The sequence below is a fragment of the Electrophorus electricus genome, chromosome 3 (genome assembly GCF_041902795.1).
Source record: "Electrophorus electricus isolate QZ-2024a chromosome 3, ASM4190279v1, whole genome shotgun sequence".
NCBI classification, from domain to species: Eukaryota; Metazoa; Chordata; class Actinopteri; order Gymnotiformes; family Gymnotidae; genus Electrophorus; species Electrophorus electricus.
In genome coordinates this window covers 39,342,766-39,353,462 of record NC_137499.1, presented here as the reverse complement: position 1 = coordinate 39,353,462, position 10,697 = coordinate 39,342,766, and the positions used below count along the sequence as shown (strand labels likewise).

The 10,697-nt window shown below is 44.1% G+C and overlaps 2 protein-coding genes across 6 annotated transcripts; one reads left to right on the top strand and one right to left on the bottom strand.

Annotated features, from left to right (window-relative positions):
* Positions 1-42: 42 nt before the first annotated feature.
* zgc:113090 (uncharacterized) lies at positions 43-6,467 on the top strand. 5 transcript variants are annotated; one of them, XM_027015721.3, is made up of 3 exons: positions 43-1,007; positions 2,314-2,529; positions 2,614-6,467. In XM_027015721.3, the coding sequence occupies exons 2-3, from the start codon at positions 2,346-2,348 to the stop codon at positions 3,504-3,506; spliced, it is 1,077 nt and encodes a 358-aa protein (XP_026871522.2). In that variant the 5' UTR covers positions 43-1,007; positions 2,314-2,345; the 3' UTR covers positions 3,507-6,467. The 5 variants fall into 5 exon arrangements, with proteins under 5 accessions (XP_026871522.2, XP_026871520.2, XP_026871519.2 ...); XM_027015719.3 differs by having other exon boundaries at positions 43-1,087; XM_027015718.3 differs by having other exon boundaries at positions 43-1,245.
* rusf1 (RUS family member 1) lies at positions 3,642-10,337 on the bottom strand. Its single transcript, XM_027015717.2, has 15 exons — positions 10,292-10,337; positions 9,870-10,046; positions 9,693-9,770; positions 9,152-9,266; positions 7,837-7,882; positions 7,697-7,729; positions 7,504-7,609; positions 7,267-7,368; positions 7,042-7,112; positions 6,758-6,942; positions 4,693-4,750; positions 4,509-4,573; positions 4,254-4,391; positions 4,073-4,138; positions 3,642-3,869 (listed from the first exon to the last, which is right to left on the bottom strand). The coding sequence occupies exons 2-15, from the start codon at positions 10,014-10,016 to the stop codon at positions 3,784-3,786; spliced, it is 1,296 nt and encodes a 431-aa protein (XP_026871518.2). The 5' UTR covers positions 10,017-10,046; positions 10,292-10,337; the 3' UTR covers positions 3,642-3,783.
* Between the last annotated feature and the right edge of the window lie 360 nt (positions 10,338-10,697).

Below are 10,697 nucleotides of genomic sequence, written 5' to 3'. Positions count from 1 at the left end.
TGTTTCAACCAACTCCAAAGCCGGTTTTGTGTGCAGATGCAGATCACATCTTATGCAGCACGTGACAGAAACCCAGGGCAAATAATTTTTCCTATCTGGGTGACCTTACTTGAGGATTCCTACAGTGCTGATTTCTACGTTTACCCCTGTAATATCCTAGATATTATAAACTATAACCTGTATTTTATATGGTTTATAATAGTTATTTTATAGACATTTACACTGATCAGCCTTGAGTCCCAGAATTCTTGTGAATGCTACTTTGATACATGCCACAGTATTCCAACAGTAGGTCATAGGAACAGTATTCCCTAATGGCAGTGGCCTCTTTCAGCAGGATAATATACCTACCACACTGCAAAAAAAAAAAACTAGGAATAGTTTATGGAACATGAAAAAGAGCTCTTGGTGTTGACTTGGTCTTCAAAATACCCAGATCGGAATCCAAGTGAGCATCTGTGAGATGTGCTGGAAAAGCAAGTCTGAAAAACAGCATAATACTATTAAATCATTATATAGTAAAAAAAATAAAAAATAATAACATTTAAATAAGGCAGAGGTGCTGGTTGGAATAGTTAATAAACAGATTAATAAGCAAAATTTGCAGGAAAGGCTCATCTGAGCATAAAACAGATTTCGAAGCAGATAATTGTTTGTGAATCTTGTAATGTTTTCAGCCCTCGGACTTTCTGTGCACATGACAAACTTGGAACTCATTACGAAATTTAAACTATGTGAGCGCTTTACCATTTTACAATGGGAGGAGCCAGCATGTTAGGCAGCTTCCTAAAGAAGCGCCTGGGTGAAGGGGTGGAACGGGGCAGGGCGTGAGAGGGAGACCACGTCTGGCCAGAAGGCCGACGGGCTGTGAGGAGCAGTCACTTTCCACACCCGCACTGCCCAGGCTGCACTTGAGCGCCGCCCGCCCACGCACCTCGGGGACGTTGTCAGGGCTGTGCGGGTCGACGGCTGGGGGCAGCTGAGCGAGGACGGCTACTGGATTTAGGGTGGGCCAGTGAGAGAGAGGAGTGGAGCATGTCCAGTACTCTCCACAATGCCGTGTGCCTTTCCACGGACTTTATTCATTGTAAATGAAATGGTTCCTATTGTTCTTAAAACGGTTGATTTGTGAATATGTCTTGGTTTAGTTTAATCGTATCATTTTAAGTTTTATTATCGTGTTAGAAATGTTCTACCAGCCGCGAGTCCCGTTGCACAGCTCCTTTCTGCTTGTTGCTAGTTGCGGTAAGGACGTCCTATTTTAATAAAAAGTATGTTTCTCTTGCAGAAACGGCGTGTTCTGCGTCCCCCTGACGCTATAGTGTATAGTGCAACTAAAATGACATCAATGATGTCTTTTTTTCAACTTGCATATAACAGTGAGGTACTTGCTTGAAATATTTTCTTTCTCTCTCTAAATTAATTAACTAATACATTAAATGCAACTGTTAAATCCCGTCTAAATCAGGCGGGGATTTGAGTAAGACAATCTGGCAACCTAAGTAGGAGGAAGCCCGTGCATGTAGTAAAGGAAGTGTTAAGTCATCATATGGTTACAGGCCGAATAAAAAGGTAAGAGTGGTCATTAACGTTATAACTGATAACGTATTTGCAAACAGAAACATTAGGTGTTTAATCTCTGTACTTCGGCTCGTTTCATCACCGAGTCTTGTTAAGGCAGTATGTGAGCGCGAGGATTTTTACACTCTAACCTATTTGCACGAGCTAAGGATACATTTTCTGTGCGGACAAAACCAAACACTTTTGTAGTCAGGTCGCTGTGCATAAAAACGTCTGCTAGGTCGTTGAAGTCCTCAAATGTTGGATATGCCGATGTTTCTTCTGGGCGCTTCCTGCTGGCGTCCTGCTCAAGCAGCTGTTGATGTGGAGACAGCCAAATGAATGCTGGAGCAACATTAATTACCGTATCTGAGCGCACTTTGGCTAAGCAGATCGAATCTTTGTTTCCATTTCTTTCACCGTGTCTTGTATTGCTTGATTTTGATGGAGAGCAATAACGCACTCGGTACCATTTTAGAACAAACCCAGCTCGACTCGTCTGACAGCTGAGGATTAGCCTATACATGTAAGGAAGTGCACACGTTGCGTCCTTGTTATACTAAAGAGTCTACTTTTTCCAGGCAGTGTAGTGCAATTGAAAGTTTAGGCCGAGCAGCTAATGTATCACCTTACTTATCCATCGTAAATTGCATGATGGCAATGTTGTCATGATCTAAGATTGTTCAGAGACAAACACAAAATCAGTTTCAAGAACAGGTGTTCATTTAGTAAAACCTTTCTGCCCATCACCAGATTCTGTGTCCAGAGAGAACCCCCAAGGGAACATGACTCAGATGGATCTCCTAGTCACTAATGTGGCTGGACTTCTGGCCACTGCTGTGCACGAAGTCCTGCGGGTGATGGGGCAGGCAGTGTCCGAGTACCGGGAAGAGTCGGCAAGAATACATCAGGAGAACCGAAAACTGCAGCGTAAACTGGAAGAACTCCAAAAACGGATTGATGCATCAGGTTTGCCTAAAGCGCTTTGGTATCATTAGCAGACAATATTTGTTACTAAAAATAGAAAAAACACCAAATATCTTTTCTCTTCAGATGCAGTCCAGCAAGTGTCCTCCTCCATAGCGGTAGAGGAGCCATCATTTGAGTCTCACCCTGTACAAGTATTGGGCTCCAGCCCAGAACACGAGCCATTAGTGACACAGGAAAACGAGGACCCAGAAACCCAGAGCCTGTCATTCAAGGAGGAGAAACCCAGTGAACTACATCTGGAACTGGAAGCACAGCACATAAGCAATCAGTGTCATTCTGGAACCAAGTCGCCAACATGCGACACTGGGAAGAGTAGGCTGTTCTCAAAGCTGAGGAGCACCTCCCCCACGGCCTCCAAGCCTGCTTCCCCAGATGTCGCTGGAACACCAGACAACAGCCACTTTGAAACTGCACTGGGCGTCGTTTCAAACAAGATTAAAGCGGAATCAGAACCAGAGCTTCCGGAATGTTCTGCGGCAGGGCAGCCTGAGAGTATGATCTCACAGGATGCAGGTTTTGGCACCCTGGACAACACGCCTCTGAGAGACAGACAGTCGTACAGTCCGGTCCACAGTGAGACCACCTTCGTCTTTCAGGACCAGTCTATTCCCCCATACGCACACATCCTCAATTCAGGGACTGAGAACATCATCGACCTGCCTAACGGCTCCGGCTTAATGGCGAGGAAGGACAGCCCACACACCTGCCACGTGTGCGGGAAAACCTTCGCGACATCCTCCAGCTTGGGCGCACACTTCGTGTGCCACTCCAACCTGAGACCCTTCGCATGCAAGTGCTGCCAGTTCCGGTTCAGCCGGCTGGCCGACCTCAAGAAGCACGAGCGCATTCACACGGGGGAGAGACCCTACAACTGCAGCCTCTGCGGTCGCAGGTTCAACCGCACCGAGAACCTTCGGCGACACCTGAGGAAGGTCCACCATGGAGCACTGCTGTAGGGTGGCCTGGGGACCCATGCAAAACTACCATCAGAACTTGCCAAAAGGAGGACATAGCCTGTTTATGTAATGACTGTGGAGATTTTTTTTTATGTTAGACTGAGTATAGAGACAAATTTATGCAAAACCCTGAAGAGTGTTTTGTCGTATTTAATAAAAACACAACCCTCCAAAAACAAAAAAAACCCAACAAAAAAAATCTTAAGAATCTTAAGAAGCTACAGTCTGTCCATCTCTCCTTGTATCGTTCTCCCGCTCTCCACTTTTTCCCCCCCAATCAACTGATCTTCTTCCTCCAGTCCACCCTCCATTCATTCCAGTCCAGCAGCGTCCTGTCTGTTTGCCAGCCAGCACGTTCCAGACCTGGGAGAGATGCAGCAGGATGTCAGGACTGTCCTCCATGTACCCACAGAGTTAGCGGATCACAGTGTGCAAAAATGAACGTTTAAGGGATGTGTTATGGTCACACGCGGCTGACGTTTCCCACAGGGGCGTGAAAACAAGCTACACACACAGCTTGCAATTCTGTGGTGCAGGTAACGTTCACATATACGGAATTTTCATACCTGTAATGAAGGGCTGGAACATTTGGTCAATTAGCTTTTGGCTCTCTGATACTAATTCCCAAGGGTCTAAAACAAAAAGTATACAGCATTACAGTATACATTAATCTCATTTGGGCAAAAACTGCTAATTATTATAACATAGAAAATCTAGTTCTTTGCGGTGGTGGCACAGACTACTTACCCTTGGTCTTGGAGAGCTGAGCAAGTGCACCACTTTGTGGTGACAGGTGTAGCACAGTGTTGAGACACAAAGCCTGACAAGCTGCCATGATCTCCTCATGAACAGATGCGTCGGTTCCTAGACACACGCACACCCTCCCTGCAGAATCAGTTAACATTGCAGTCAGTTTAACTCCTATACCTCCTGTGGTCCCAGCCTAACGTGGGTGTCGTACAATGTCATGTCACACTAATACTCATAAGTTTGTGTGTGTACCATTTTGTATTCCAATGAGGTATGCTTTGGTGGTGTTCCTCAAAACCAGCTGCAGTTCCTGAAAACTAAAAACCACGAGAAAGAGCCAACTAAAGTTAAAGAGCATTTAGAACCAAGTGATCAATGCTTGTGATCCAATGAGGACACTTTAATAAATTCAATGTAAATGTGCATGTAAACTTACTCTTTGATAACCTCTCCCAGCCTTACTCCTAGTTTGATGGGCACTTTCCTTTTAAATTCTGCAAAGAAGGAGACCATTTGTTTGGAAACACAGTGTCCAAGTTGAAATGGACCCATGGGAAATGGCATCTTTGGCCGAGGTCTTCAACTGCACAGCTCAGGTTTAGCTAGAGGTGAACTGAGCGGTTAATGTAAGTGATTGGGCCTTCTGTAGTCAAGGTGAAAGAAGGGTGAAAATCCTGTAGTATCTGTACCTGCAGGGCTGTGATTCCAAAGCATGTTCTCTAACATAAACTGCCACATTCTACGTTTGAGGTCCAGCATTGAGGACCTCTGGTTTGGTGTATTGGTGAAATGTATGCGAGTTTGGAATACTGCATTCACCATGAAAATAACACAGATGCCCTCTGTTAGAATATATATATACACACCGCATTCCACATTATTATGCAAATTGGATTTAAGTGTCAAAGATTTAACTTTTTGTTTTTCAGTTAAACTCATGGATGGTATTGTGTCTCAGGGCTCTTTGGATCACTGAACTCAATCTCAGACACCTGTGATAATTAGTTTGTCAGGTGAGCCCAATTAAAGGAAAACTACTTAAGGAGGATGTTCCACATTATTAAGCAGGCCACAGGTTTCAAGCAAGATGGGAAAGAAAAAGGATCTCTCTGCTGCTGAAAAGTGTTAAATAGTGCAGTGCCTTGGACAAGGTATGAAAACATTAGATATTTCACGAAAACCTAAGCATGATCATCATACTGTGAAGAGATTTGTGGCTGATTCAGAGCACAGACGGGTTCGTGCAGATAAAGGCATAATGAGGAAGGTTTCTGCCAGACAAATTCATCGGATTAAGAGAGCAGCTGCTAAAATGCCATTACAAAGCAGCAAACAGGTATTTGAAGCTGCTGGTGCCTCTGGAGTACTGCAAACATCAAGGTGTAGGATCCTCCAGAGGCTTGCAGTTGTGGATAAACCTACTATTCACCCACCCTCTAACCAGTGACCACAAGCAGAAATGGTTGTAGTAGGCCCAGACATACATGAAGACTAATTTTCAAACAGTCCTGTTTACTGATGAGTGCCGTGCAACCCTGGATGGTCCGGATGGATGGAGTAGTGGATAACCACCATGTCCCAACAAGGCTGCGACATCAGCAAGGAGGTGGCGGAGTCACGTTTTAGGCCAGAATCATGGGGAGAAAGCTGGTAGGCCCCTTTAGGGTCCTTGAAGGTTTGAAAATGACCTCGGCAAAGTATATAGAGTTTATGACTGAGCACTTTCTTCCATTGTACAAAAAGAAGAACCATGCCTTCCGTAGCAAAATCTTCATGCATGACAATGCACCATCTCATGCTGAAAAAATACCTCTGTCATTGGCTGCTATGGGCATAAAAGGAGAGATTCGGTATGGCCTCCCCTGACCTTAACCCTATTGAGAACCTTTGGAGTATCCTTACACCAAAGATCTCTAAGGGTTGGAGACAGTTCACATCAAAACAGCAGCTCTGGGAGGCTATTCTGATATTCTGCAAAGAAATTCAAGCAGAAACTCAAGTTCAACGGATGCGAAGAATTGTGAAGGTGATATCATAGAAGCGGTCCTATGTTGACATGAAACTTGGCCTGATGAGGGGTTTTTTTTTTTGTTTTTTTTTGAAATTGCTTTTGATTTTAGTAAAGGTGACGTCAATGCTGCAAATTCAACAAATGACCATTTTCAGTTCTTTACAACCAATAAAATGTTTTGAAACTCTTGTGCATAATAATTTGGAACAGTTCAATTGAAACATTAGCTGCTCGGCCTAAACTAATCACCTTACTTATCCATCGTAAATTGCATGATTGTTCAGAGACAAACACTTTTTTTTTTGAAAAAATACTGTCATCATTGGGAGGTTTGTTCAATAAACTTTGATTTATACTCTAACGGTTGAGGACTTAAATTTTACTGACTGTCATTTGCATTGACCATTTAGGAAAATCAGAGGAAAAATATCATTTGCCTAATAATTCGGAACGCGGTGTGTATACATAGTAGTGGCAGACCAGGACATACCAAGAAACACAGGCTCTTTCTGATTGGCGTCTGCTGGACTCAGAATCCGCCCATCAAGCAAATACCGATGAAGGACGATTGACAGACGAGCTTCATTTAGTGTCTCCATGACAACAGACCTAACTGCCTTGTAGTTGGTGAACAGGTGAAGGATGGTGAAGAGGAAGAACAGGATGAAGGTCAGCCTAAGGAGAGAGCACAGGGGCAACGCGCATTACCTCACCTCTCACGCCATGGTGGAACAAACACGTGAGGGGAGAGGTGGAATCTAACCAAGAGCTCACGTGGGGTTATCGGTGACTAGCGGGATTAGCACCAGGCTCACCAGCAGTCCTGCCAGATTGACCAGGGTTTCCTAGCAGGGCAATAAAGCACAAGACATGACATCAGTGCAGGACAAATTAAAACCATGTCACCACCTCTCACCATGTTGTCTTAGTGTTAGATGTTAGGCAGAGGTGGTAGATGGAATCCTAAACAAATTGCTAAAAAGAGACACAGGCACCAACCTGACTCCCATCTTTGGCAGAGATATCAGCCATGTTGTTTCTGCGAGCCTGGTGAACCGTTAGTGCCGCCCTTGTGGCGCCTCCAGCCACCCCTACAATAGACTAGTGGGGGAGAAATACAGCCATCTTACACAAGACACAGACACATAAACGCAACATTTGTTGTTAGTGTTGTTTCATTCCTTTCATTGATAAAAGCATCCCAGTAAATTCTGAGGCACTTGTGCACATTAATACCTTGAATACTCCAGCAATGCACAGAATAAGAGTGAAGACTGGCGGGAAGTAGGGCGCAGCGATCTCTACAAACATTGCCATGTCATTGAGAACATCGGCGAAAAGCCTAAAGCAGATTTAAAGGCATGAATTTGAAAGTTCTGCATCAAAACACGCAAGATGGCACACTTCAAAGTGACAGGGTACAATTCACCTCCACTTTTTAGCTTCCGAATCCAGTTTGCTCCTGAAAGAAAATCCAGTAGATGTATGTGGTAAATGCATAGACGAACACACATCATGTCATCATATCCTTAGCAGAAATAAATAATAAATAGTCCCCTCCCAACTCACCCTTTGAGCCAGGCAAACATTATTCTACCCAACATGCCTGTTCCATCTGAGCAGAGAGACAAACAAAAACAAAAATTCATAACAGGTTAAACACTGAAATCTGTACACTTCTTAAAATCAGTGCTGCTAAAAGTGTACACACACACACACACACACACACACTTTAGTTTTTACTTTATACCTTATTGTCCCCCAGGGGGACATCTGGTTTGGACAACTGAGCAGTTTATACATTTACACACTAGACATTAAACATCACAAACATTAACGCCAAGTCATAGATTCGCACAACGTCCTGAAGTAGAACACCACAGTAATACTCTTTACTCCCTAAAAGGCAAACTATCAACTTATGTTGGGGGGGGGGGGGGTTGTATTGGTGGAAAGCAAAAGAAGAATGTGACAGTTGTGAGAAAGCGTCATGGACTTTCTCACATTGTGATCTGCCAGTTAAAAAGTTGAATATCCTACCAATCGTATTGAACTCCAGATTTAAAAAATGAATTCTAGCAGTTCCTCTGCTAGAATAAGAGCTGGTGGTTTAGATGGTGTTAAAAGCTGAAGAAAAATCAGTGATTAACAGTCTCTAAGTGTTTAAACAGACCTTTAAGCAGTGTTAACTTGGCATACTCTGCATGCCCCGTTTCAGACTGTGGATCTAATTTGTCCTCAGTCTGTACCAAAATGTCTATCTAATTACACAGTGTTTTGAAAAGCTAATCCAGAGTGGTCACGGTGACTGGTCTGAAGTCATTTATTTACTTTAGGCATGTTAGTTTTAGAAACTGGTGCTATTATCAAGTGTTTCCAGATTTTAGGGACTGGGGAAAATAAGATGGAAGATTAAACACAGCTCATCTGCACATGCTTGTAAGCCTGGCAACATTCCACATTGGGACCTGGGCTTTTCCTAACAATAACCTGCTGGAAACATTTCCTACCACTAGCTACACTCGTGTACAGCTCTCTTCCCCGGTCCTTTCCGTTACACTGTTTATGCCAGCAATAAAATCTTAGGTGTCAAATCTTGTATATAACATTGTAAACGTATGAGCAACGTATGTTGCATCTCCTACCAAGCCGTCCTCAAGTTTTTACCAGAAAGCCTCCTTCCATGTTTTATTTACATCTTAGCCTGTCTTTCTTCATAACTGAGCTCAGTGTTTTTATTTTCTATACTTCATTAAGCTTGCCTTCCCTAAACAAAAGGACCTTTAATCCACACAAGATCCAGAGCTTACTGTTAGGAGACATCCCCATTTTCATACAAAAGGGAACATAGTTACAAATCACCTCAGTAAGAGGTTACACGCACCTTTGAGTAACCAAGTAACTGTAGCTGCGGCAACTGTTGCTTCTTGACTTCCCACCCCAACACCCCTCAGCGAGGCCTGAGTAGCCAGAGTCCCAGAGAGGGAGCTGGAGAATGCCTTGGAGAGCCAAAACAACAACAACAACAACAACAACAACAGAAGGAGAAGAATCAAAAGCCATCATATGCCTTCATTTCAAGGGAACAATCCCACTCCAGTCCTCAATACACCTTCAGATGGTCCACATTTGTTTATTTGTTTGTTTTTTTGCTCTGTTACAGCTTTCAGCATTTCAGCAACTGTTGCAGCATTCAGTATTTCAGCATTCATGCTCGATTCAGGTGTGATGGGAGATAGGACAAACTAAACGGGCCGTCTGGGGTTGGCTGAGGCATGGAAAACACTGCTGTAGGCTGCCACACACACTAAAACACCCAGCACGTTGCTAAGGCTTGAGGGCATAAGGTGCATGAACCTGCTGCCTCGCCCACTCGCAACAAAACAATCATCACGTTTCAATAATGTCCTCCGCGCGGCACACACCTGCATCGTATCCCATATCTGATAGCGCAGGTAGTCCTCGCTCACGCTCTCGGGATACCCCTGCGGTAGGAACACGCTCTGCGGGGGCAAGGCAGGACGCGTGCGTTAACGCTCGTGCCACGGTTCGCCCGTCGGTAGTCCATCGCGTGTAACGGAGTAACGGGGCGGCGTGCGCACCTTGAGCGTGCGGGCGATGGCGTTCCCCGGCGTGGCGCCGTTCACGCTCGCTCTCTCTCTGCGTATCTCTCCATCCCTCACCCGGTAGCGCCACGCTGCCTGTGAGCCATACTTCTCCGTTGCAATCACGTTTTCGCTGCCCTCCATCTTGGTGCAGGAGGACAACTATTCAGAAATCTGTACAGAATATAATGTATTAGGTTATTTACCTTCAGTTCAGGATTATTTTATTTAGATTATTTTAGCATTTAAAATCCCCAGCATGGGGATGCCATTATTTGTTTGACGCGGTTTCCTTTTTACACCGAATCCGTTTTTTTTGTTTGTTTGTTTGTTTTGCTTCGTTTTGTTTTACAAAAGTCTGTTTAAATTATATTATGCATAATGAAATCGCTAGACAGCCCCTATCACCATTCACTCACCGCGACACGCTCGCTTCCGGGTTTATTTCAACTGCCACGTCATTGGCGCCGTGCACTTTTTGATTGGCTAATGAAAGATTTCGCAAAGACGTAGGCAATGGGGAGTGTGTGTGTGAAGATACCGCGATATTAACTATTCAATACCTATTTCACTTTCATTTAAAGTTATTCTTTGCTAAAACACAAACTCAGTGATTGTGATTTTACACTAATGGGAAAAATATGTAGGAACAGAATGGTCCTGACCCAGTCCGGATTCATGTAATGGGCTACAGCTGAGGGTTAAAACCACACTTTCTGCAGGGATTATCCTACACAGTAATGGTTTCAGCTGTTTCTGGGAACATGTTCAGTTCAGAGATGAGTATGTTTCACAGAACTTTTTGTGAATGCCACAGAAAGGTTT

Coding starts and splice junctions, on each gene's coding strand:
- zgc:113090 (XM_027015718.3), top strand. CDS start 1,188: ATGTTCTACCAGCCGCGAGTCCCGTTGCACAGCTCCTTTCTGCTTGTT. Junction 1,246..2,313: donor TCTGCTTGTTGCTAGTTGCG/GTAAGGACGTCC, acceptor GCCCATCACCAG/ATTCTGTGTCCAGAGAGAAC. Junction 2,530..2,613: donor AAAACGGATTGATGCATCAG/GTTTGCCTAAAG, acceptor TTTTCTCTTCAG/ATGCAGTCCAGCAAGTGTCC.
- rusf1 (XM_027015717.2), bottom strand. CDS start 10,016: ATGGAGGGCAGCGAAAACGTGATTGCAACGGAGAAGTATGGCTCACAG. Junction 7,883..9,151: donor AGTTACTTGGTTACTCAAAG/GTGCGTGTAACC, acceptor CTCTCTGCTCAG/ATGGAACAGGCATGTTGGGT. Junction 6,943..7,041: donor CTAGTCACCGATAACCCCAC/GTGAGCTCTTGG, acceptor CTCTCTCCTTAG/GCTGACCTTCATCCTGTTCT.